This window comes from Trematomus bernacchii, unplaced genomic scaffold, assembly GCF_902827165.1.
Source record: "Trematomus bernacchii unplaced genomic scaffold, fTreBer1.1, whole genome shotgun sequence".
Taxonomy (NCBI): domain Eukaryota; kingdom Metazoa; phylum Chordata; class Actinopteri; order Perciformes; family Nototheniidae; genus Trematomus; species Trematomus bernacchii.
The window spans coordinates 1-27,500 of NW_022987379.1; the positions used below are offsets into that span (position 1 = coordinate 1).

A 27,500-nucleotide genomic window follows, 5' to 3' on the forward strand; every position below is an offset into this window, starting at 1 on the left:
TCTCCTGCTGAGGTTCAGGTGTATATCAGTATGTAGTGTCTCTACTTTAAAGAGTCCTCTCCTGCTGATGTTCAGGTGTATATCAGTATGTAGTGTCTCTACTTTAAAGAGTCCTCTCCTGATGATGTTCAGGTGTATTCAGTGTGTAGTGTCTCTACTTTAAAGAGTCCTCTCCAGCTGATGTTAGGTGTATATCAGTGTGTAGTGTCTCTACTTAAAGAGTCCTCTCCTGCTGATGTTTCAGGTGTATATCAGTGTGTAGTGTCTCTACTTTAAAGAGTCCTCTCCTGCTGATGTTCAGGGTATATCAGTGTGTAGTGTCTCTACTTTAAGAGTCCTCTCCTGCTGATGTTCAGGTGTATATCAGTGTAGTGTCTCTACTTTAAAGAGTCCTCTCCTGCTGATGTTCAGGTGTATATCAGTATGTAGTGTCTCTACTTTAAAGAGTCCTCTCCTGCTGATGTTCAGGTGTATATCAGTATGTAGTGTCTCTACTTTAAAGAGTCCTCTCCTGCTGATGTTCAGGTGTATATCAGTATGTAGTGTCTCTACTTTAAAGAGTCCTCTCCTGCTGATGTTCAGGTGTATATCAGTATGTAGTGTCTTACTTTAAAGAGTCCTCTCCTGCTGATGTTCAGGTGTATATCAGTATGTAGTGTCTCTACTTTAAAGAGTCCTCTCCTGCTGATGTTCAGGTGTGTATCAGTATGTAGTGTCTCTACTTTAAAGAGTCCTCTCCTGCTGATGTTCAGGTGTGTATCAGTATGTAGTGTCTCTACTTTAAAGAGTCCTCTCCTGCTGATGTTCAGGTGTATATCAGTATGTAGTGTCTCTACTTAAAGAGTCCTCTCCTGCTGATGTTCAGGTGTATATCAGTATGTAGTGTCTCTACTTTAAAGAGTCCTCTCCTGCTGATGTCAGGTGTATATCAGTATGTAGTGTCTCTACTTTAAAGAGTCCTCTCCTGCTGATTTCAAGGTGTATATCAGTATGTAGTGTCTCTACTTTAAAGAGTCCTCTCCTGCTGATGTTCAGGTGTATATCAGTATGTAGTGTCTCTACTTTAAAGAGTCCTCTCCTGCTGATGTTCAGGTGTATATCAGTATGTAGTGTCTCTACTTTAAAGAGTCCTCTCCTGCTGATGTTCAGGTGTATATCAGTATGTAGTGTCTCTACTTTAAAGAGTCCTCTCCTGCTGATGTTCAGGTGTATATCAGTATGTAGTGTCTCTACTTAAAGAGTCCTCTCCTGCTGATGTTCAGGTGTATATCAGTATGTAGTGTCTCTACTTTAAAGAGTCCTCTCCTGCTGATGTTCAGGTGTATATCAGTATGTAGTGTCTCTACTTTAAAGAGTCCTTCCTGCTGATGTTCAGGTGTAGATCAGTATGTAGTGTCTCTACTTTAAAGAGTCCTCTCCTGCTGATGTTCAGGTGTATATCAGTATGTAGTGTCTCTACTTTAAAGAGTCCTCTCCTGCTGATGTTCAGGTGTATATCAGTATGTAGGTCTCTACTTTAAAGAGTCCTCCTGCTGATGTTCAGGTGTATATCAGTATGTAGTGTCTCTACTTTAAAGAGTCCTCTCCTGCTGATGTTCAGGTGTATATCAGTATGTAGTGTCTCTACTTTAAAGAGTCCTCTCCTGCTGATGTTCAGGTGTATATCAGTATGTAGTGCTCTACTTTAAAGGTCCTCTCCTGCTGATGTTCAGGTGTATATCAGTATGTAGTGTCTCTACTTTAAAGAGTCTCTCCTGCTGATGTTCAGGTGTATATCAGTATGTAGTGTCTCTACTTTAAAGAGTCCTCTCCTGCTGATGTTCAGGTGTATATCAGTATGTAGTGTCTCTACTTTAAAGAGTCCTTCCTGCTGATGTTCAGGTGTATATCAGTAGTGTCTCTACTTTAAAGAGTCCTTCCTGCTGATGTTTCAGGTGTATATCAGTATGTAGTGTCTCTACTTAAAGAGTCCTCTCCTGCTGATGTTCAGGTGTATACAGTATGTAGTGTCTCACTTTAAAGAGTCCTCTCCTGCTGATGTTCAGGTGTATATCAGTATGTAGTGTCTCTACTTTAAAGAGTCCTCACCTGGGCCTTAGTGATGGAGTACATGACGGCGACGGGCTGAACGGGCTCAGGTGGTAACAGCGGGCGTGGTAGTTCACCTGAGAGCAGCAGCCAATCAGAGAGCAGGATTAATAACTACTAAATATGTTATGACACCATCCAAATCAAAGGCATGAAACTTCAGATTGTGTTTAAAGAGTGACGAGGCACCTGGCACTGCCTCCTGAAGACGATGCAGGGGTGAGCGAGCACGTTCTCTGTGAACAGGCTGAACACAGCGCTTTATTTACATCTCTCTCCTAATGTCAACAAGCTCATAAACAAAACGACAATACTTTATTTTACAATTAATACGAATGTATTTCCAACCTGACGAGTCCGATTCCAAACCTGCGAATCGACTGAGCTGCTCTGCAAGAACAACAACAACACATCAGCATTAATAAACAACAACACATCAGCATTCATAAAAAACAACAATCAGCATTCATAGATAATAAAACCAATGCATAAGCTAACAGCTTCATGCTATCAGGTACATGCTAACAGCTACATGCAAACAGCTACAAGCTAACAGCTTCATGCTATCAGGTACATGCCAAAAGCTTCATGCTAACAGCTACATGCTAACAGCTACAGGTTAACAACTACATGCTGAAGCTTCAGGCTAACAGCTACATGCAAACAGCTACATGCAAACAGCTACATGCTAACAGCTACAGGTTAACAGCTACATGCTGAAAGCTTCAGGCTAACAGCTACATGCTAACAGCTACAGGTTAACAACTACATGCTGAAAGCTTCAGGCTAACAGCTACATGCAAACAGCTACATGCTAACAGCTACAGGTTAACAGCTACATGCTGAAAGCTTCAGGCTAACAGCTACATGCTAACAGCTACAGGTTAACAGCTACAGGTTAACAGCTACAGGCTAACAGCTACATGCTAAAAGCTTCATGCTAACAGCTACAGGTTAACAGCTACATGCTGAAAGCTTCAGGCTAACAGCTTCATGCTAACAGCTACATGCTAACAGCTACAGGTTAACAGCTACAGGCTAACAGCTACATGCTAAAAGCTTCATGCTAACAGCTACATGCAAACAGCTACATGCTAACAGCTACAGGTTAACAGCTACAGGCTAACAGCTACATGCCAAAAGCTTCACGCTAACAGCTACAGGCTAACAGCTACATGCTAAAAGCTTCATGCTAACAGCTACATGCTAAAGCTTCATGCTAATGAGAGGCTAAAGATACAAAGTAAAGATTCGTAATAAATGTTTCAACCGTGAATCAGGCTAACTGTTAGCTTGCAGGCTAACGACAGAATAGGATCTCTATGCAGCAGGCTAATTAAAGCTATGCAGCTAATTAGCACAATGTGAAGGATCCTGTGGAGCTAACGGGGCTAGCTGTCAGTTAGCATGCTCAAAGCGACATTCAGATTCATTTAATTTCCTTTAATACATAATAAATCGGTTTAGTTTAATTGTTGTGTAGTTAGCATCTCGTTTGTTTTGATCTTGTGTATCTCGTTCTGTTGACATGTTGACTCTCCATCCTGTTCATACCTCCTGCAGGACTTTACAGGAATCTCTCTGGTATCTTAGAGTTATATTTATCTTATCTTATATATTCATGTAGCCCTGTTTTATATTATAGTTGTTTATCTGTAGCCCAGAGGAGGACCCTCAGGTGTTCCTCTCTCAGAGGGTCCTCCTCCCAGGTGAGCAATGACCCACCTGCAGGCACCTGGCCGGGCTGCGGAGCCTCCAAGCCGGCTCTCTCCCCGGTCCTCTCCTCTCTCTCCCGGTCCTCTCCCGCTCAGAGGGCTCCTCTCCCGGCCAGGTGCAGGTTCCTGCTCCCGGGATGTCTGGAGGCTCTGTGACCCGGGGTCCCAGCAGGGGGTCCCCCCGGTACCCGAGCCCCTCTCCCCGGTACCCGAGCCCGTCGAAGCTGTCCGGCCTCCGGGAGAAACCTGATCGATCCATCGGAGTGGAGTGAATTAAAGATATTATCCGGAGCGATTTGACCCAAAAACAACACCGACTGTCACCGGAAATCTTGTCTTCTCTTCCGGAGGAGTGGCGGTGACCCGGCTCTCTACCGCCTCTCTACCGCCTCTCCACCGGCGCCTCCGCATGTCATCGATCATTGTTTACAATAAACCAAGCATGACATTAAAGGTGGGGTAGGTAATTCCCTTCAGAAACACTTGTTATATTCCATGGAATGCTCCTAGCATCCTAACATCTTAACATCCTAGCATCCTAACATTATCTCGATAGCAATGAATACATGAAATGCTTTGAAGCCGTGGCTCTGCAAAAAGCACGACCAGTCATCTGAGCCGACCCGGGTCAGATGACTGGATGGCCTACCTGCCTGTCAGCCTTCCATCCGTGCACTCATTGCGCGTGCACTCATTGCGCGTGCACTCATTGCGCGTGCACTCATTGCGCGTGCACTCATTGCGCGTGCACCCATTTACGTCCCGGGCAGCAGTACTTCAGTCAGTCGCCAGGCAGCAACAGCTAGTGGACACGTTCACCATGGCAGAGTTAGGGTCAACATCGTCTATCGGTCGCAAAAGAAAAACTGTAATGGAGTTAATTAAGAAGAAGAAGAAAGGGGACACTAGGAGAAGTCAAACCAGAGTCAATATCGGAGTTGCTTTTCAACGATGGCGACTAGTGATGGAACACAACGAGCTGAAGTCTGACGCCATGGTCGCCCTTTTTCTCTTGGACAGGTCATTAATGTTTTGTATGGTTTACAATTTCCCTGAACTATATAGCCACCCTAAGTTTGAGCTGCTCATTTGTAGAACGAGTATGAACTGTGCTATTTAATCACATGAACATGTCGCAGCCAGTAGTAGTGTGTGCATGATATATCACGTGTGTGATGTAGGTCTTCTGTGCCCTTCTGTAGTTACGAGAGAGATTTATCAGGTCCCACACAGGCTGTGAAACCTGGAGTGCCGAGACCCCCCACCCCCCCCACCGTCTCCACCAGTTTGTCGGAGGAGCTTTCTGGAGAGAGAGGCGTCTGCAGGCAGTGGCAGGTACTTCCGGCCTCTGATGCCACCACTTACCGTGTCTGCAAAGAGCTAGTTGATGTCCAGCCTTACAAACTGTTTGCCAGTTCCCAAAAACAATAAAAGGGTTGGATAAAAAAAAACTTGAATTGTGTCTTGCTTTTTTACTAGACTGTCATGATTCTCTAAAGCAGGGGCTCAAATACACAGGGGGTCAAATACAAATACACAGTGGGTCAAATACACATACACAGTGGCTCAAATACACATACACAGTGGCTCAAATACACAGTGGCTCAAATACAAATACACAGTGGCTCAAATACACAGTGGGTCAAATACACAGGGGCTCAAATACAAATACACAGTGGGTACCAGTCCAGGGACTGGTTCAATGTTTACTAATGAACTTATTGAAATGAACTTAATGAATTTATTGAAATGAACTTATTGAAATTAACTTAATGAACTTATTGAAATGAACTTATTGAACTTATTGAAATGAACTTAATGAACTTATTGAACATATTAAACCTGGAACTAACAAAGCTTAAATGATTGCCTATAAAAACAAATGGCTCTATCTGCAGACTCATTCCTTATCACCTGACTCTCACCTGTCTCTCACCTGTCTCTCACCTGTCTCTCACCTGTCTCTCACCTGTCTCTCACCTGACTCTCACCTGTCTCGTCTCACACCTGTCTCTCACAGGAGCTTCCTCTGTAACGACACCACGCGTTGTTTCTTCATAAACTTTATTCTGTTTGTTTTCAATGATTCCAGCATTTGTGACAATTAAAACATTTCAGACATTTAAATATTGATCATTTTCCTTCAGAGACGGGTTCACACCCCAAAGGGCCGCTCCACACTAACCATTTATATATATATGTGTAAAGTCCAGTAACCACGATCTGTCCCTGCAGCCTGATTGGTCCAGCTGTAAGCCCCGCCCCCCTCAGTGTGACTCATCACAATAATCACAATAAATCACAGACAGGAGTAAAGCATTGTGGGTAGAAACCGGTCCTGTTTCCAACAAACCCCTTCAGACCCCCCCCTCAGACCCCCCCTCAGACTCCTTCAGACCCCCCACAGTGAAACAGCAGGTCCCCGGCCCCTTAAGGCACCGCACGGCGTGTCGGTTTAAGGCCGACGGAGGAAACACGTGAAACTAAACTCTGGTTTGAAAAAAGGACTCAGTGAATAATTAATTCATGAGATTTCAATTCAAGTTTTAAAGTTTCATGATGTTTTTAATAAAAAATATTTATACTTTTAAAAAATCATAGTGATTGGCTGGCTGGCGGACCAATAGGAGACGGTTTGTTTGTTTTCACTTCAACAAAAATCAGACATTTAATATTTTCATTTAAATCTAAATAAAAAATGTGTAAAAACTCTATAAATTATTTTCGACAGAAATGTTTAAATGCGACATGTGGCCGCTAACAGTGCTAACTAAAGTGTAAATAAGGTAAGCTACGACTGCTAACATTAGCACTAGCCTTTCCAGTTGTCATGGCACCAAACAGGAAATTAACAACAGAATGAGGATCGGCCAATCAGAGCCTTCCTCTGTGATCCGAGCTGTGATTGGAGCTCACAACCAAACAGGAAATACATCGCAGATAGTCAGATTAATTAACCGCTAACTAAAGACGTTAGTGTGCACGCTAACCTACATCAAAGTGTTACCATGGTTACCTGGGACTTAGTGTCTCGTTTCTAACAATCTGGGATTTGTAGTTCAGTCGGCTAGCATGCTAACACTTGTCTAATGTGTTAGGCGTTTCCTCGATTGTGTTCCGCAAATATCAAACTCCAGATCGACCGGATACTAACTAGCACGCTAACTAGCCACGCTAGCTAGTGGCAGTGCTCGGTGATGTCGACGACCACTGCCTTCCTCCAGCTGAACAGGAAGTACCCCATCCCAGCGCCGGCTGCCACGGCGATGCACAGGTACGCGTTGTAGGTCATGAAGACGAGCCATCAGGAGGTAGCTGACGACCACCTGCACGATGTGGAGCAGCGTCTGCAGGAAGTGGGCGGGGCTTATCATCCGCTGCCTGAGAGGACGAGAGGGTAGCATCACGCCTTGCTTTACAGTTAGCATCACTGTTAGCTTTACTGATTGTTGTTGTTGTTGTTGTTGTCACGTACCCCACAGTCTTGTGCGTCTCCATCAGGATGGTCCCATCAGCTCCAGGTAGAGGCATGGAGTTGTAGCGGACGTTCACCTGACTGCGGCGCAGCAGCGTCTCTCGACCCATCTTCAGACCCTCGTACAGGACGGCCAATAGGAACACTCCGATGCACGCCCCCACCATCTCTGATTGGACCAGAGGAGAGGAGGGTTAATGTAGACGTGGGAATATATAAACAATATACAAGTCAAATATATAACAGGAATATAATGTATTAGAACGTCTTATTGGATATAAAAACTACAGGATTACAATTAAATATATATATACAAACAATAAAACATGAATACACAGTAAAAACATGTAATCAATGCATTAGGAACAATTATTAAAATACAATTAAAATAATATTTAATACAATTCATTTATACATAAATAATAACTATTTATTTGATCACGTTAAATAATAATATGAAAGGTGTGTACCTCCCGGGGAGTTGATGAGCAGGCCGGTGAACAGCAGCTCCACGTTGGTGTACCCGAAGTAGAAGGTCATCACCTAGCAACCACAACGTCAGCATGTTAGCTCCACGCTACATGTAGCACGCTAACATCACATCAGTTCATGTAGACCGTCTTTATCACATCATGTAGAAGTTAAAGTAGTGTTAGCATGTAGCATGTAGCATGTAGCACGCTAACACTACATGTAGACCGTCTTTGTCACATCATGTAGAAGTTAATGTAGTGTTAGCATGTAGCATGTAGCACGCTAACACTACATGTAGACCGTCTTTATCACATCATGTAGAAGTTAAAGTAGTGTTAGCATGTAGCATGTAGCACGCAAACACTACATGTAGACCGTCTTTGTCACATCATGTAGAAGTTAATGTAGTGTTAGCATGTAGCACGCTAACACTACATGTAGACTATCTTTATCACATCATGTAAAAGTTAAAGTAGTGTTAGCATGTAGCATGTAGCACGCTAACATCACAAGTAGACCGTCTTTGTCACATCATGTAGAAGTTAATGTAGTGTTAGCATGTAGCACGCTAACACCACATGTAGACCGTCTTTGTCAAATCATGTAGAAGTTAAAGTAGTGTTAGCATGTAGCACGCTAACATCACATGTAGACCGTCTTTATCACATCATGTAGAAGTTAAAGTAGTGTTAGCATGTAGCATGTAGCACGCTAACACCACATGTAGACCGTCTTTGTCAAATCATGTAGAAGTTAAAGTAGTGTTAGCATGTAGCACGCTAACACTACATGTAGACCGTCTTTGTCACATCATGTAGAAGTTAAAGTAGTGTTAGCATGTAGCACGCTAACATCACATGTAGACCGTCTTTATCACATCATGTAGAAGTTAAAGTAGTGTTAGCATGTAGCATGTAGCACGCTAACACCACATGTAGACCGTCTTTATCACATCATGTAGAAGTTAAAGTAGTGTTAGCATGTAGCACGCTAACACCACATGTAGACCGTCTTTGTCAAATCATGTAGAAGTTAAAGTAGTGTTAGCATGTAGCACGCTAATACCACATGTAGACCGTCTTTATCACATCATGTAGAAGTTAAAGTAGTGTTAGCATGTAGCACGTAGCACGCTAACACCACATGTAGACCGTCTTTATCACATCATGTAGAAGTTAAAGTAGTGTTAGCATGTAGCATGTAGCATGTAGCACGCTAACACTACATGTAGACCGTCTTTGTCACATCATGTAGAAGTTAAAGTAGTGTTAGCATGTAGCACGCTAACACTACATGTAGAAGTTAAAGTAGTGTTAGCATGTAGCACGTAGCACGCTAACACCACATGTAGACCGTCTTCATCACATCATGTAGAAGTTAATGTAGTGTTAGCATGTAGCATGTAGCACGCTAACACCACATGTAGACCGTCTTTATCACATCATGTAGAAGTTAAAGTAGTGTTAGCATGTAGCATGTAGCACGCTAACACTACATGTAGACCGTCTTTGTCACATCATGTAGAAGTTAAAGTAGTGTTAGCATGTAGCACACTAACACTACATGTAGAAGTTAAAGTAGTGTTAGCATGTAGCACGTAGCACGCTAACACCACATGTAGACCGTCTTCATCACATCATGTAGAAGTTAATGTAGTGTTAGCATGTAGCATGTAGCACGCTAACACTACATGTAGACCGTCTTTATCACATCATGTAGAAGTTAAAGTAGTGTTAGCATGTAGCATGTAGCACGCTAACACTACATGTAGACCGTCTTTGTCACATCATGTAGAAGTTAAAGTAGTGTTAGCATGTAGCACGCTAACACTACATGTAGACTATCTTTATCACATCATGTAGAAGTTAAAGTAGTGTTAGCATGTAGCACGTAGCACGCTAACACTACATGTAGACTATCTTTATCACATCATGTAGAAGTTAAAGTAGTGTTAGCATGTAGCACGCTAACATCACATGTAGACCGTCTTTATCACATCATGTAGAAGTTAAAGTAGTGTTAGCATGTAGCATGTAGCACGCTAACACCACATGTAGACCGTCTTTATCACATCATGTAGAAGTTAAAGTAGTGTTAGCATGTAGCACGCTAACACCACATGTAGACCGTCTTTATCACATCATGTAGAAGTTAATGTAGTGTTAGCATGTAGCACGCTAACACCACATGTAGACCGTCTTCATCACATCATGTAGAAGTTAATGTAGTGTTAGCATGTAGCACGCTAACACCACATGTAGACCGTCTTTATCACATCATGTAATTATAATAATAATACGTTTGATTTTTATAGCGCTTTTCTTAATGCTCAAAGACACTTTAAATAAAATCAGAAACATTACAAAGAAAACAAAAGTAGTTAAAGCGCTGTTAGCATGTAGCATGTAGCATGCTAACACCACATGTAGACCGTCTTTGTCACATCATGTAGAAGTTAATGTAGTGTTAGCATGTAGCACGCTAACACCACATGTAGACCGTCTTTGTCACATCATGTAGAAGTTAAAGTAGTGTTAGCATGTAGCATGTAGCACGCTAACACTACATGTAGACTATCTTTATTACATCATGTAGAAGTTAAAGTAGTGTTAGCATGTAGCATGTAGCACGCTAACATCACATGTAGACCGTCTTTATCACATCATGTAGAAGTTAAAGTAGTGTTAGCATGTAGCATGTAGCACGCTAACACCACATGTAGACCGTCTTTATCACATCATGTAGAAGTTAAAGTAGTGTTAGCATGTAGCATGTAGCACGCTAACACCACATGTAGACCGTCTTCATCACGTCATGTAGTAGTGTTAGCATGTAGCATGTAGCACGCTAACACCACATGTAGACCGTCTTTATCACATCATGTAGAAGTTAATGTAGTGTTAGCATGTAGCATGTAGCACGCTAACACCACATGTAGACCGTCTTCATCACGTCATGTAGAAGTTAAAGTAGTGTTAGCATGTAGCATGTAGCACGCTAACACCACATGTAGACCGTCTTTATCACGTCATGTAGAAGTTAAAGTAGTGTTAGCATGTAGCATGTAGCACGCTAACATCACATGTAGACCGTCTTCATCACGTCATGTAGAAGTTAAAGTAGTGTTAGCATGTAGCATGTAGCATGCTAACACCACATGTAGACCGTCTTTGTCACATCATGTAGAAGTTAAAGTAGTGTTAGCATGTAGCATGTAGCACGCTAACACCACATGTAGACCGTCTTCATCACGTCATGTAGAAGTTAAAGTAGTGTTAGCATGTAGCATGTAGCACGCTAACACCACATGTAGACCGTCTTTATCACATCATGTAGAAGTTAAAGTAGTGTTAGCATGTAGCATGTAGCACGCTAACACCACATGTAGACCGTCTTTATCACATCATGTAGAAGTTAAAGTAGTGTTAGCATGTAGCATGTAGCACGCTAACACCACATGTAGACCGTCTTCATCACATCATGTAGAAGTTAAAGTAGTGTTAGCATGTAGCACGCTAACACCACATGTAGACCGTCTTTATCACATCATGTAGAAGTTAAAGTAGTGTTAGCATGTAGCATGTAGCACCACATGTCGACCGTCTTTATCACATCATGTAGAAGTTAAAGTAGTGTTAGCATGTAGCATGTAGCACCACATGTAGACCGTCTTTATCACATCATGTAATTATAATAATAATACGTTGGATTTTTATAGCGCTTTTCTTAATGCTCAAAGACACTTTAAATAAAATCAGAAACATTACAAAGAAAACAAAAGTAGTTAAAGCGCTGTTAGCATGTAGCATGCTAACATCACATGTAGACTGTCTTTATCACATCATGTAGCAGTTAAAGTGGTGTTAGCATGTAGCATATAGCCTCACCATGCCCCCGTGGCCCCCCACCTCCCCCCCCCCGTGGTCCCCGTGGCCCCCGGTGGGGGTGGTGGAGGTGGAGGGGTGGTGGCCGCTGTGGTCCATGCCGCTGTGGTCCATGCCGCTGTGGTCCATGCCGCTGTGGTCCATGCCGCTGTGGTTCATGCCGCTGTGGTCCATGGCTGAAAGACATACACAGCTCATTAATCACACAAGAACTACAAATCCCATGATGCTCTGGGGTCAGGAAATATACCTCTGCTGTAAGAGAAGATAAGAAGTACTTTATTGATCCCAATTTGGGAAAGTTTGGCGTTGCAGCAGAGACAGAGAGACAGAGAGACAGAGAGACTGAGACAGAGAGACAGCAGAGACAGATAGAGACAGGTGGAGACAGGTGGAGACAGATAGAGACAGATGGAGACAGATAGAGACAGATGGAGACAGATGGAGACAGATGGAGACAGATGGAGACAGGTGGAGACAGATAGAGACAGGTGGAGACAGGTGGAGACAGATAGTGACAGATGGAGACAGATAGAGACAGATAGAGACAGATAGAGACAGATAGAGACAGATGGAGACAGATAGAGACAGGTGGAGACAGATAGAGACAGGTGGAGACAGGTGGAGACAGATGAGACAGATAGAGACAGATAGAGACAGATAGAGACAGGTGGAGACAGGTGGAGACAGATAGAGACAGGTGGAGACAGATAGAGACAGATGGAGACAGGTGGAGACAGATGGAGACAGGTGGAGACAGATAGAGACAGGTGGAGACAGATGAGACAGATGGAGACAGATAGAGACAGATGGAGACAGATGAGACAGATAGAGACAGATAGAGACAGATAGAGACAGGAAGAGACAGGAAGAGACAGGAAGAGACAGGAAGAGACAGGAAGAGACAGATAGAGACAGGAAGAGACAGGAAGAGACAGATAGAGACAGGAAGAGACAGATAGAGACAGGTGGAGACAGATGAGACAGATAGAGACAGATAGAGACAGATAGAGACAGGTGGAGACAGGTGGAGACAGATAGAGACAGGTGGAGACAGATAGAGACAGATGGAGACAGGTGGAGACAGATGGAGACAGGTGGAGACAGATAGAGACAGGTGGAGACAGATGAGACAGATGGAGACAGATAGAGACAGATGGAGACAGATGGAGACAGGTGGAGACAGGTGGAGACAGATAGAGACAGGTGGAGACAGATAGAGACAGATGGAGACAGATGGAGACAGGTGGAGACAGATAGAGACAGGTGGAGACAGATAGAGACAGATGGAGACAGATAGAGACAGATGGAGACAGATAGAGACAGGTGGAGACAGATAGAGACAGGTGGAGACAGGTGGAGACAGATGAGACAGATGAGACAGATGAGACAGATAGAGACAGATGAGACAGATAGAGACAGATAGAGACAGGTGGAGACAGGTGGAGACAGATAGAGACAGGTGGAGACAGATAGAGACAGATGGAGACAGGTGGAGACAGATGGAGACAGGTGGAGACAGATAGAGACAGGTGGAGACAGATGAGACAGATAGAGACAGATAGAGACAGATGGAGACAGATGAGACAGATAGAGACAGATGGAGACAGGTGGAGACAGGTGGAGACAGATAGAGACAGGTGGAGACAGATAGAGACAGGTGGAGACAGATAGAGACAGATGGAGACAGGTGGAGACAGGTGGAGACAGGTGGAGACAGATAGAGACAGGTGGAGACAGATGAGACAGATAGAGACAGATAGAGACAGATGGAGACAGGTGGAGACAGATAGAGACAGGTGGAGACAGATAGAGACAGGTGGAGACAGATGAGACAGATGAGACAGGTGAGACAGATAGAGACAGGAAGAGACAGGAAGAGACAGGAAGAGACAGGAAGAGACAGGTAGAGACAGGAAGAGACAGGAAGAGACAGGAAGAGACAGGTAGAGACAGGAAGAGACAGGAAGAGACAGGAAGAGACAGGAAGAGACAGGAAGAGACAGGTAGAGACAGGTAGAGACAGATAGAGACAGATGGAGACAGATGGAGACAGATGGAGACAGGTGGAGACAGGTGGAGACAGGTGGAGACAGGTGGAGACAGGTGGAGACAGATGGAGACAGATGGAGACAGATAGAGACAGGTGGAGACAGGTGGAGACAGGTGGAGACAGGTGGAGACAGATGGAGACAGATGGAGACAGATGGAGACAGATAGAGACAGATGGAGACAGATAGAGACAGATGGAGACAGATGGAGACAGGTGGAGACAGGTGGAGACAGGTGGAGACAGGTGGAGACAGATGGAGACAGATGGAGACAGATGGAGACAGATAGAGACAGATAGAGACAGATGGAGACAGATAGAGACAGGTGGAGACAGGTGGAGACAGATAGAGACAGATGGAGACAGATAGAGACAGGTGGAGACAGATAGAGACAGATAGAGACAGATAGAGACAGATGGAGACAGATGGAGACAGATGGAGACAGGTGGAGACAGATGGAGACAGATGGAGACAGATGGAGACAGATGGAGACAGATGGAGACAGATGGAGACAGATGGAGACAGATGGAGACAGATGGAGACAGATAGAGACAGATGGAGACAGATAGAGACAGATGGAGACAGATGGAGACAGATAGAGACAGATGGAGACAGATGGAGACAGATGGAGACAGATGGAGACAGATGGAGACAGATAGAGACAGATGGAGACAGATGGAGACAGATGGAGACAGATAGAGACAGATGGAGACAGATGGAGACAGGTAGAGACAGATGGAGACAGATGGAGACAGATAGAGACAGATGGAGACAGATGGAGACAGATGGAGACAGATGGAGACAGGTGGAGACAGGTGGAGACAGGTGGAGACAGGTGGAGACAGGTGGAGACAGATAGAGACAGATGGAGACAGATGGAGACAGATGGAGACAGATAGAGACAGATGGAGACAGGTGGAGACAGGTGGAGACAGATGGAGACAGATAGAGACAGGTGGAGACAGATAGAGACAGACGGAGACAGATGGTCTTACCTGGCTCCTCTGAAACGATGATCTGAACTAAAACACACTGGGAAACGCTGACTGGTTAAAACCGTCACCGTGGCAACGCCCTGATGTCACCAGGGAGACGCCCAGCTGTAATCTGATTGGCCCTCAGGCCCCGAGGCTACAGGAGCCAGAACCGGCCAATCAGAGTGCTCCGAGGAGCCGTCTGCTGTCAGCCAATTAGATCAGAGCAACATTAACGGAAAGGTCGAGCGTTGCCGGCGGCAACAATTACTTCCTGTTTACTGTTCAGCATCACTTTGAGTTAAAAAGATAGAATAAAGTGAATATTCCTGTTCCTCTGAAGAGTTATTGATCAGTTCCTCTGAAGAGTTATTGATCAGTTCCTCTGAAGAGTTTCCTCCCCAGTAATGAACTCAGATTATTGTGATGATTAAAGCTGAGACGTGATGAACGTGAGGAGGACCGGATCTTTGGATCTTTGGACCTGTTTGTGGCCCCGGGCCTCAGGTTGGGAAACACTGATAAACAGATAACAGGTTACATAATCCCAGCTTTCTGATTGGTTCACCTGCAGCTCTGACACCTGCTGACTGATAACAGTGATTTCCAATCACCAGTAAAGCTTTCATAATGTCCTCATAGCCCTCAGAGAACACACCGTTACAGCACAGGGTAACTCTATGAAGCCTCTGTAGCATTGTTAGCATTAGCTCCATCATTTAGTAAAGCAGGGCTGCACACCTGTTGCTAACAGCTAACGCTAACAGTGCCACATCAGGAACAGTTATAGATTGAAGTGTCTTACCTGTGAGCAGAGAGACGAGAGGAGACTGTCTGCAGGAGAGAGAGAGAGAGAGAGACGTTAAATACACACCCTCAGCCAATCTGACGCTGCCCTGAGAGCCCTCAGCCAATCATACGCTGCCTGAGAGCCCTCAGCCAATCACACGCTGCCTGACAGCCCTCAGCCAATCAGACGCTGCCCTGAGAGCCCTCAGCCAATCAGACGCTGCCCTGAGAGCCCTCAGCCAATCACACACTGCCTGAGAGCCCTCAGCCAATCAGACGCTGCCCTGAGAGCCCTCAGCCAATCACACACTGCCTGAGAGCCCTCAGCGGCCCCTCTCACCTGGTGTCACACCTGCTCAGGTCAGAGTTTATCCTCCTGTTTCTCAGTGAGAGTTAACCACATCTGTTGAGAGTCTGCAGGTGAGAGGTCATCTACCTGCTGCAGGTGAGAAGTCATCTACCTGCTGCAGGTGAGAGGTCATCTACCTGCTGCAGGTGAGAGGTCATCTACCTGCTGCAGGTGAGAGGTCATCTACCTGCTGCAGGTGAGAGGTCATCTACCTGCTGCAGGTGAGAGGTCATCTACCTGCTGCAGGTGAGAGGTCATCTACCTGCTGCAGGTGAGAGGTCATCTACCTGCTGCAGGTGAGAGGTCATCTACCTGCTGCAGGTGAGAGGTTCTCCTGCTGCAGGTGAGAGGTCATCTACCTGCTGCAGGTGAGAGGTCATCTACCTGCTGCAGGTGAGAGGTCATCTACCTGCTGCAGGTGAGAGGTCATCTACCTGCTGCAGGTGAGAGGTCATCTACCTGCTGATGCTCCTGACGTGTCTAACCTTTAACCTTTGAGATATAACAGCTGGAGGGAACACTCTTTAAAGGACTACTTTAAAGAGTCCTCTCCTGCTGATGTTCAGGTGTATATCAGTATGTAGTGTCTCTACTTTAAAGAGTCCTCTCCTGCTGATGTTCAGGTGTATATCAGTGTGTAGTGTCTCTACTTTAAAGAGTCCTCTCCTGCTGATGTTCAGGTCTATATCAGTATGTAGTGTCTCTCCTTTAAAGAGTCCTCTCCTGCTGATGTTCAGGTGTATATCAGTATGTAGTGTCTCTACTTTAAAGAGTCCTCTCCTGCTGATGTTCAGGTGTATATCAGTATGTAGTGTCTCTACTTTAAAGAGTCCTCTCCTGCTGATGTTCAGGTGTATATCAGTATGTAGTGTCTCTACTTTAAAGAGTCCTCTCCTGCTGATGTTCAGGTGTATATCAGTATGTAGTGTCTCTACTTTAAAGAGTCCTCTCCAGCTGATGTTCAGGTGTATATCAGTATGTAGTGTCTCTACTTTAAAGAGTCCTCTCCTGCTGATGTTCAGGTGTATATCAGTATGTAGTGTCTCTACTTTAAAGAGTCCTCTCCTGCTGATGTTCAGGTGTATATCAGTATGTAGTGTCTCTACTTTAAAGAGTCCTCTCCTGCTGATGTTCAGGTGTATATCAGTATGTAGTGTCTCTACTTTAAAGAGTCCTCTCCTGCTGATGTTCAGGTGTATATCAGTATGTAGTGTCTCCACTTTAAAGAGTCCTCTCCTGCTGATGTTCAGGTGTATATCAGTATGTAGTGTCTCTACTTTAAAGAGTCCTCTCCTGCTGATGTTCAGGTGTATGTCAGTATGTAGTGTCTCTACTTTAAAGAGTCCTCTCCTGCTGATGTTCAGGTGTATATCAGTATGTAGTGTCTCTACTTAAAGAGTCCTCTCCTGCTGATGTTCAGGTGTATATCAGTATGTAGTGTCTCTACTTTAAAGAGTCCTCTCCTGCTGATGTTCAGGTGTATATCAGTATGTAGTGTCTCTACTTTAAAGAGTCCTCTCCTGCTGATGTTCAGGTGTATATCAGTATGTAGTGTCTCTACTTTAAAGAGTCCTCTCCTGCTGATGTTCAGGTGTATATCAGTATGTAGTGTCTCTACTTTAAAGAGTCCTCTCCTGCTGATGTTCAGGTGTATATCAGTACGTAGTGTCTCTACTTTAAAAGAGTCCTCTCCTGCTGATGTTCAGGTGTATATCAGTACGTAGTGTCTCTACTTTAAAGAGTCCTCTCCTGCTGATGTTCAGGTGTATATCAGTATGTAGTGTCTCTACTTTAAAGAGTCCTCTCCTGCTGATGTTCAGGTGTATATCAGTATGTAGTGTCTCCACTTTAAAGAGTCCTCTCCTGCTGATGTTCAGGTGTATATCAGTATGTAGTGTCTCTACTTTAAAGAGTCCTCTCCTGCTGATGTTCAGGTGTATGTCAGTATGTAGTGTCTCTACTTTAAAGAGTTCTCTCCTGCTGATGTTCAGGTGTATATCAGTACGTAGTGTCTCTACTTTAAAGAGTCCTCTCCTGCTGATGTTCAGGTGTATATCAGTACGTAGTGTCTCTACTTTAAAGAGTTCTCTCTGCTGATGTTCAGGTGTATATCAGTATGTAGTGTCTCTACTTTAAAGAGTCCTCTCCAGCTGATGTTCAGGTGTATATCAGTATGTAGTGTCTCTACTTTAAAGAGTTCTCTCTGCTGATGTTCAGGTGTATATCAGTATGTAGTGTCTCTACTTTAAAGAGTCCTCTCCTGCTGATGTTCAGGTGTATATCAGTATGTAGTGTCTCTACTTTAAAGAGTCCTCTCCTGCTGATGTTCAGGTGTATATCAGTATGTAGTGTCTCTACTTTAAAGAGTCCTCTCCTGCTGATGTTCAGGTGTATATCAGTATGTAGTGTCTCTACTTTAAAGAGTCCTCTCCAGCTGATGTTCAGGTGTATATCAGTATGTAGTGTCTCTACTTTAAAGAGTCCTCTCCTGCTGATGTTCAGGTGTATATCAGTATGTAGTGTCTCTACTTTAAAGAGTCCTCTCCTGCTGATGTTCAGGTGTATATCAGTATGTAGTGTCTCTACTTTAAAGAGTCCTCTCCAGCTGATGTTCAGGTGTATATCAGTATGTAGTGTCTCTACTTTAAAGAGTCCTCTCCTGCTGAACACCTGAACTCTGATCTAAATCTCTGTATTATGCAAACTCACAATCTCAGAATTAAGACTTTTTAAAATCAGAATTCAGAATAATGTTTGATGTTTCCCTCTCTTGCTGTTCCACCTCCTGTCCCCCGCCCCCTCTCTGGATCACAGCTCTTACTCTTCCTGCCCCCCCCCCCTCTATTGTTTCACATCAAACAGCTCCATCCTCTCCCATGATGCTCTCTGTCACCTGACGCCTCCAGCTGTGCTACAGTCGTTCAGCTGTAATACTGTAGCACAGCTGAACTACAGTATCACAGCTGAACTACTGTATCACAGCTGAACTCCAGTATCACAGCTGAACTCCAGTATCACAGCTGAACTCCAGTATCACAGCTGAACTACTGTATCACAGCTGAACTCCAGTATCACAGCTGAACTACAGTATCACAGCTGAACGACAGTATCACAGATTAACTACTGTATCACAGCTGAACTCCAGTATCACAGCTGAACTCCAGTATCACAGCTGAACTACAGTATCACAGCTGAACTACTGCATCACAGCTGAACTACAGCATCACAGCTGAACTACAGTATCACAGATGAACTACAGTATCACAGCTGAACTACAGTATCACAGCTGAACTCCAGTATCACAGCTGAACTCCAGTATCACAGATTAACTACAGTATCACAGATTAACTACAGTATCACAGCTGAACTACTGTATCACAGCTGAACTACAGTATCACAGCTGAACTACAGTATCACAGATTAACTACAGTATCACAGATTAACTACAGTATCACAGCTGAACTACAGTATCACAGATTAACTACAGTATCACAGATTAACTACAGTATCACAGATTAACTACAGTATCACAGCTGAACTACAGTATCACAGATTAACTACAGTATCACAGATTAACTACTGTATCACAGCTGAACTACAGTATCACAGCTGAACTACTGTATCACAGCTGAACTACTGTATCACAGCTGAACTACAGTATCACAGCTGAACTACAGTATCACAGCTGAACTACAGTATCACAGCTGAACTACTGTATCACAGCTGAACTACAGTATCACAGCTGAACTACAGTATCACAGCTGAACTACAGTATCACAGATGAACTACAGTATCACAGCTGAACTACAGTATCACAGCTGAACTACAGTATCACAGATGAACTACAGTATCACAGCTGAACTACAGTATCACAGATTAACTACAGTATCACAGATTAACGACTGTATTACAGCTGAACTACAGTACATGTACTATATATGTAGAACATGTACTTCACATATATACATATGTCCAGTGTCTCTGAACAGGAAGCTGTCACCATGTTCTCTTCAGCTGTTACAGAGAGCAGCTGAAGGAACACAGAGTGATTAGATCTGATAAACGTGTGTCTCTGTAGGATCAACCCTGCGCGGAGAGGCGACAGGTAGGAGCCTGCGGTTCAGTGTGAGCAGAGGTCACATGTACACACACCGACACGTACACCGACACGTACACACACACTCACACACCGACACACACACACTCACACACACACTCACACACTCACACCGCTCTCTCACCTGCAGGTCCTCAGGTGTTCCTTCTTGTTCTTCTTGTTCTTGTTCTTCTTCTCCTCTGGTTTGTGTTCGGAGAAACAAGAGAAGAAGAAAGAAAGTCAACTTCACCGTCCGGCTGCACTTCCGGTTCCCCGCGTCATGTCGTCACCACGCAGCCCACAGTGGGAGGAGCTAAGAGGGCCCCGTTTGGACCAATCAGAAGGCGAGTTCTGGGGCTAAGGGGCGGGGCTTTGGTGGAGCCACGTAAGCGGAGATAGTGAAGAGTCACGTGACAGAAAATCACAGGCTCTGAAAAACGAGACATTTTAAATGAATTTAAATCATTTTAAATGAATTTATAAAGAGAGACACGAGCATGAAACTTCCCCAGTTTATTAAATACATTATCGAAAATATCTTTGACAACATTTCAGTTCCAGTTTAAATATGCAAATTAGGCTTTATGTAGGATATTAATGGATGCATTTAGGAGAAAGCTCCCGACAGGTGTGTGAGGGAGACAGGTGGGTGAGGGAGACAGGTGTGTGAGGGACAGGTGTGTGAGGGAGACAGGTGGGTGAGGGAGACAGGTGTGTGAGGGACAGGTGTGTGAGGGAGACAGGTGGGTGAGGGAGTCAGGTGTGTGAGTTAGGCCCAATCCCAAACCACTCCCTCGACCCTACCCCTCCGTGGCGGAGTGAACTCCGTCTGTAGCCACACTCTCAGCTCAACGAGGCTCCCTCCTGTCAGATGGAGGGAGTAAATACAGCGGCAAGCTTTGGGACAAACTCCCCTCTCTCCGGCAGAAACAGGAAATGCCGTAACTGTATGTAACAACGGTTTCAAATCAGCATCTCTTAGACAAAAAATGTAAATTAAGAACTCAAATAAAACTCCAAACATCTTTCATTGTGTTACTTTTCTGTAAAGCTCTTTTAGTTTTAAACCTGATGTTTATAAGCTTCTTAGTTGTTGCAACAGTCTGTAAATATACACAACTTTATAATAAAATGCACACATTTACCTTTTTCTAGACTAAACACAGGTATGATCCTAAGTTAAAAAAATATGAGGTTATCATGAGGTTGTTAACATCGCAGTTTATCAGTGGATGTTTGCTGGAACTGTTTGTAAACAGCGTGTTTCCTGACGGACACACACAGCGTGACTCCGGTCAGGTAGAGACCAGTCTCAAGTCAGCACCGATGCAGACTCGCTGTTTGAGGGCTTGATAGCCCACTCCCCCTCCACACCGCTCCACACTCGTTGGTTTGGAACAGCACTTAATGTGGCGGACCCTCCGCGCGAACGCGCAAACGGAGGGGTAGTGTGTAGGGGTAGGGTGTAGGGGTAGTGTGTAGGGTGTAGGGGGCGGTTTGGGATTGGGCCGGAGTCAGGTGTGTGAGAGAGACAGGTGTGTGAGGGAGACAGGTGTGTGAGGGAGACAGGTGTGTGAGGGAGACAGGTGTGTGAGGGAGACAGGTGTGTGAGAGAGACAGGTGTGTGAGGGAGACAGGTGTGTGAGGGAGACAGGTGTGTGAGGGAGACAGGTGTGTTCCTCTTTATAATGTTATCTTGTTTTAAAGTCTCCAGTTAGAGACGCAGATTGATCAACATCCAGTTTATTGTTTTCATCATCACTTTACAAACAACAGGAAGTCATCAGAACATCAACAGGAAGTCATCAGAACATCAACAGGAAGTCATCAGAACATCAACAGGAAGTCATCAGAACATCAACAGGAAGTCATCAGAACATCAACAGGAAGTCACATGGTCAAACACAGGAAACAAACTAAACTGTCACAACAAAAGTCTTCTCACTTCTCCAGCCCGTCAGCTGAGAGCAGAGACTGCCTCCTGATTGGAGGAGAGAGCTCAGAGAGGACCAACCAATCAGAGATCTGATATTTATATATTATTTAATTTAACTGTCTCCTGATTGGCTGATTCTCTCTGCAGTGAGGCTTTTGTTAGATGCAGGAAATGGTTTCGGAAATGAATCCTGATATAAATATAAACATCGCCACGGTAACAACACGTAAACATCACCACGGCAACAACACAGGAAACAGGAAGAGGTGGAACGCCAAGCTGCTTGTGGCTGTGATAGAAGCTAACGAAGCTAATGTCGCTAGCGTCCAGGCCCCGCCCCCTTCACCCGGCCACCCTATAGTTAACGTGGAACTCGGGTGTGATGTCACAGACGCGCCGCAGCAGGTCTCCCAGCACCGTCTCCCTGTTGCTACGGTAACTGGCCTGGATCAGAGCCATGCGCTCCACCGTGTCGCGGTCCACCTCCACTGCGCTGTTGCCATGGGAACCAAGAGCCTGGGGGGTACAGATATAAATCATTCAAGTTAATTATATAAAAGGAAAACATTAAAACTATTTCTGGTGGAACACACATCTGATGAGTAACATGAGGAGGGTCACCTCCGGACCACCGGCCCTGTATGTAGTCAGGGGGGCACAGAACCTTCTCACTGAGTTATCTATATGAGTAACATGAGGAGGGTCTCCTCCGGACCACCGGCCCTGTATGTAGTCAGGGGGGCACAGAACCTTCTCACTGAGTTATCTATATGATGAGTAACATGAGGAGGGTCTCCTCCGGACCACCGGCCCTGTATGTAGTCAGGGGGGCACAGAACCTTCTCAGTGAGTTATCTATATGATGAGTAACATGAGGAGGGTCTCCTCCGGACCACCGGCCCTGTATGTAGTCAGGGGGGCACAGAACCTTCTCAGTGAGTTATTTATATGATGAGTAACATGAGGAGGGTCTCCTCCGGACCACCGGCCCTGTATGTAGTCAGGGGGGCACAGAACCTTCTCAGTGAGTTATCTATATGAGTAACATGAGGAGGGTCTCCTCCAGACCACCAGCCCTGTATGTAGTCAGGGGGGCACAGAACCTTCTCAGTGAGTTACTCAGAGAACCAGGAGATGGTGCTCCAACTTGTACTCCACTATACATACACACTATATATACACACTATATATACACACTATATATACTGTATATACACTGTATATACACACTGTATATACAGTGTGTATAGTGTGTATGTATAGTGTGTATAGTGTGTATGTATAGTGTGTATAGTATGTATAGTGTGTATAGTGTGTATGTATAGTGTGTATGTATAGTGTGTATGTATAGTGTGTATGTATAGTGTGTATAGTATGTATAGTGTGTATGTATAGTGTGTATAGTGTGTATAGTGTGTATATATATATATATATATTATATATGATATATTACCGCGGCCTCCTTGGTCTTGAACTCCTTCTCTCTCTGCATGCGGTACTGCTCGATCTCGGCCTGAGCTTCCTCCTTCGCCTGCTTCAGACGCCGGTTCTTACCTGCAGACAAACACCTGCTGTGTTACTATCATCATCATCATCATCATCATCACCTGCTGTGTTACTATCATCATCATCATCATCATCATCACCTGCTGTGTTACCATCATCATCATCATCATCATCACCTGCTGTGTTACTATCATCATCATCATCATCACCTGCTGTGTTACTATCATCATCATCATCACCTGCTGTGTTACTATCATCATCATCATCATCATCACCTGCTGTGTTACCATCATCATCATCATCATCACCATCACCTGCTGTGTTACTATCATCATCATCATCATCACCTGCTGTGTTACTATCATCATCATCATCATCATCACCTGCTGTGTTACTATCATCATCATCATCTGCTGTGTTACTATCAATATTAATATCCATCATCAATAATAATAATCACCATTGACCCCAGTATCACCATCAGGTGAAGCCCTGAAGGAACTCTTTAAACTGTGTGTTGTTGAGAGACCATCAGGTGAAGCCCTGAAGGAACTCTTTAAACTGTGTGTTGTTGAGAGACCATCAGGTGAAGCCCTGAAGGAACTCTTTAAACTGTGTGTTGTTGGGAGACCATCAGGTGAAGCCCTGAAGGAACTCTTTAAAACTGTGTGTTGTTGAGAGACCATCAGGTGAAGCCCTGAAGGAACTCTTTAAACTGTGTGTTGTTGAGAGACCATCAGGTGAAGCCCTGAAGGAACTCTTTAAACTGTGTGTTGTTGAGAGACCATCAGGTGAAGCCCTGAAGGAACTCTTTAAACTGTGTGTTGTTGAGAGACCATCAGGTGAAGCCCTGAAGGAACTCTTTAAACTGTGTGTTGTTGAGAGACCATCAGGTGAAGCCCTGAAGGAACTCTTTAAACTGTGTGTTGTTGAGAGACCATCAGGTGAAGCCCTGAAGGAACTCTTTAAACTGTGTGTTGTTGAGAGACCATCAGATGAAGCCCTGAAGGAACTCTTTAAACTGTGTGTTGTTGAGAGACCATCAGGTGAAGCCCTGAAGGAACTCTTTAAACTGTGTGTTGTTGAGAGACCATCAGATGAAGCCCTGAAGGAACTCTTTAAACTGTGTGTTGTTGAGAGACCATCAGATGAAGCCCTGAAGGAACTCTTTAAACTGTGTGTTGTTGAGAGACCATCAGGTGAAGCCCTGAAGGAACTCTTTAAACTGTGTGTTGTTGAGAGACCATCAGATGAAGCCCTGAAGGAACTCTTTAAACTGTGTGTTGTTGAGAGACCATCAGATGAAGCCCTGAAGGAACTCTTTAAACTGTGTGTTGTTGAGAGACCATCAGGTGAAGCCCTGAAGGAACTCTTTAAACTGTGTGTTGTTGAGAGACCATCAGGTGAAGCCCTGAAGGAACTCTTTAAACTGTGTGTTGTTGAGAGACCATCAGGTGAAGCCCTGAAGGAACTCTTTAAACTGTGTGTTGTTGAGAGACCATCAGATGAAGCCCTGAAGGAACTCTTTAAACTGTGTGTTGTTGAGAAACCATCAGATGAAGCCCTGAAGGAACTCTTTAAACTGTGTGTTGTTGAGAGACCATCAGATGAAGCCCTGAAGGAACTCTTTAAACTGTGTGTTGTTGAGAGACCATCAGGTGAAGCCCTGAAGGAACTCTTTAAACTGTGTGTTGTTGAGAGACCATCAGGTGAAGCCCTGAAGGAACTCTTTAAACTGTGTGTTGTTGAGAAACCATCAGATGAAGCCCTGAAGGAACTCTTTAAACTGTGTGTTGTTGAGAGACCATCAGATGAAGCCCTGAAGGAACTCTTTAAACTGTGTGTTGTTGAGAGACCATCAGGTGAAGCCCTGAAGGAAGTCTTTAAACTCTGTGTTGTTGAGAGACCATCAGGTGAAGCCCTGAAGGAACTCTTTAAACTCTGTGTTGTTGAGAGACCATCTTTAGAGGAACTGGAGGTGTTTCTGTTATTCTGTCCACCCACTGATCCAATCAGATCACTCCTCTCTGAGTCACGTGATGCTCGGCTATGACTCATTATGATCACATGACTAAAGGAAACACCAGCTGATTACACATGCACTTTAACTCAGAACATATTTAATTAAACAGGGGCCGTTTCTCAATCGCGAGGATATTGGCTTCCGCATATATTGGCGGATCAGCAGGCTGTCTGAACCATGGATGATTCCTCTAGGAACGGCCTGAACACGGAGTCTCTGAACCCGGGTCTGGTGTTCATGTCCCTCCTGTCTCTAAACCCGAGTCTGGTGTTCATGTCCCTCCTGTCTCTAAACCCGGGTCTGGTGTTCATGTCCCTCCTGTCTCTAAACCCGGGTCTGGTGTTCATGTCCCTCCTGTCTCTAAACCCGGGTCTGGTGTTCATGTCCCTCCTGTCTCTCCTCACTTCGCAGTATAAAAGCGGCTCTTTCAGCTTCATCATCAGCTCCGTAGCTCCATGCCTCTCTCCCCGGGCCTCAGCCCCTCTCTCCCCGGGCCTCAGCCCCTCTCTACGGCCTCTCTCTCCCCGGGTGTGTGTACTCACGCTTGCGGGCCTCTACCTCTCTCTCCCCGGTCCTCTCTACCCTCTCTCTGTACTCAGGCTCGGGGGCCTCGGCCACCTTCTCCGCGGCTCTCTACCCGGGTCTAAGCCCCTCTCCCCGGCCCTCGGAGCCTCTCTCCACGGTGTGTGTACTCACGCTTGCGGGCCTCGGCCACCTTCTCCGCGGCTCTCTACCCGGGTCTAAGCCCCTCTCCCCGGCCCTCGGAGCCTCTCTCCACGGTGTGTGTACTCACGCTTGCGGGCCTTGGCCACCTTCTCCGCGGCTCTCTACCCGGGTCTAAACCCCTCTCCCCGGCCCTCGGAGCCTCTCTCCACGGTGTGTGTACTCACGCTTGCGGGCCTCGGCCACCTTCTCCGCGGCTCTCTACCCGGGTCTAAACCCCTCTCCCCGGCCCTCGGAGCCTCTCTCCACGGTGTGTGTACTCACGCTTGCGGGCCTCGGCCACCTTCTCCGCGGCCCTCTTCTCGGCCTGCAGCAGCTGCTGGATCCCTTGAGACTGGCTGGCCATGATTCTGGTTCTGAGAGGAGGATAAAGATGAGGTTCTGATGAAGGTCGGAGGATCCTGTCTGACGGTCAGCTGATCACACGTCACGATGCAGAGCTGTCACGTGATTCTGTCACGAGCTTCTTCTTCTTCGGTGGTTTTAAAGGCACGTGCCGCCCCCTGCTGTTTGTATATATATCATGATTAAAAGACTCTTAATAAGGTGTTGTGATGATTTTACTTTATGACCTGCTTTCAGTTGTATTTAGCTGCTCATTTCTTATTAGTATCTCCTTTAGATTATTCATGTTTAACTTTATGACAGTTTTTATTTCTACAACAGTTTATTGTATTAATATATAAATGTCAAATGTCTTGATGTTAATTTAATGTACTCGTTAAGCTAGAATTTAGAGCTCTAATTGAATGAGTTCCCTCGTTAAGCTTTATTAAAGAACAAACACCCAAAATGTAAACTGGAACTTTATTTAAAAAATAAACAAGAAAAAAAATGAGGTTTTATTCACTTTCAGACAAAAAAACAAAATCCTGACACCCCGATGACATCACTCTATGACACCCCGATGACATCACTCTATGACACCCCGATGACATCACTCTATGACACCCCGATGACATCACTCTATGACACCCCGATGACATCACGATGACATCACGATGACATCACGATGACACCCCGATGACATCACTCTATGACATCACTCTATGACACCCCGATGACATCACGATGACATCACGATGACATCACGATGACATCACGATGACACCCCGATGACATCACTCTATGACATCACTCTATGACATCACTCGGTCAGCCACAGTTTGAAGGTGCGGTCGTACGAACTTGTTGCGATCAGTTTTCCGTCCGGAGAAACGTCGACGCCCATCACCTGTTGATGAAAACAAGTTCATGTCTGGACCAATCAGAGCGTCTGAACGGACCAATCAGAGCGTCTGAACGGACCAATCAGAGCGTCTGAACGGACCAATCAGAGCGTCTGAACGTCTGAACGGACCGGTCAGAGCGTCTGAACATCTGAACGGACCGGTCAGAGCGTCTGAACATCTGAACG

General features: G+C 45.0%; 4 protein-coding genes and 1 long non-coding RNA gene across 5 annotated transcripts in view; 1 reads left to right on the top strand and 4 right to left on the bottom strand.

The window, feature by feature from the left end:
• Positions 1 to 2,088: 2,088 nt before the first annotated feature.
• On the bottom strand, positions 2,089 to 4,470 carry slc25a46 (solute carrier family 25 member 46; the record flags this gene model as incomplete). The annotated part of the gene is given in 4 exon segments (XM_034133489.1): positions 2,089 to 2,165; positions 2,278 to 2,335; positions 2,437 to 2,478; positions 3,814 to 4,470. Coding segments are annotated over 4 exon segments (426 nt in total), but the record flags the coding sequence as incomplete, so codon positions are not given.
• Positions 4,471 to 4,510: 40 nt separating this feature from the next.
• Positions 4,511 to 5,260, top strand: LOC117484968. Its single transcript, XR_004556184.1, has 2 exons — positions 4,511 to 4,823; positions 5,006 to 5,260. It is a non-coding gene; the product is annotated as an uncharacterized LOC117484968 (long non-coding RNA).
• Positions 5,261 to 5,850: 590 nt separating this feature from the next.
• slc31a1 (solute carrier family 31 member 1) lies at positions 5,851 to 20,175 on the bottom strand. The gene is given in 7 exon segments (XM_034133474.1): positions 5,851 to 7,104; positions 7,106 to 7,184; positions 7,279 to 7,447; positions 7,749 to 7,821; positions 11,640 to 11,812; positions 15,467 to 15,495; positions 20,041 to 20,175. Coding segments are annotated over 5 exon segments (615 nt in total). The 5' UTR covers positions 11,811 to 11,812; positions 15,467 to 15,495; positions 20,041 to 20,175; the 3' UTR covers positions 5,851 to 6,981.
• A 1,447-nt stretch (positions 20,176 to 21,622) lies between these two features.
• On the bottom strand, positions 21,623 to 26,488 carry atp6v1g1 (ATPase H+ transporting V1 subunit G1; the record flags this gene model as incomplete). Its single annotated transcript, XM_034133509.1, is given in 3 exon segments — positions 21,623 to 22,347; positions 23,285 to 23,385; positions 26,348 to 26,488. Coding segments are annotated over 3 exon segments (357 nt in total). The 3' UTR covers positions 21,623 to 22,173.
• Positions 26,489 to 26,873: 385 nt separating this feature from the next.
• Positions 26,874 to 27,500, bottom strand: part of prpf4 (PRP4 pre-mRNA processing factor 4 homolog (yeast)) — a gene marked incomplete at its 5' end in the record, with an annotated part of 2,725 nt that continues 2,098 nt past the window's right edge. Inside the window, 2 exon segments of the mRNA XM_034133462.1 lie at positions 26,874 to 26,975; positions 27,210 to 27,317. Of these exon segments, the coding sequence (XP_033989353.1) occupies positions 27,231 to 27,317 (87 nt within the window).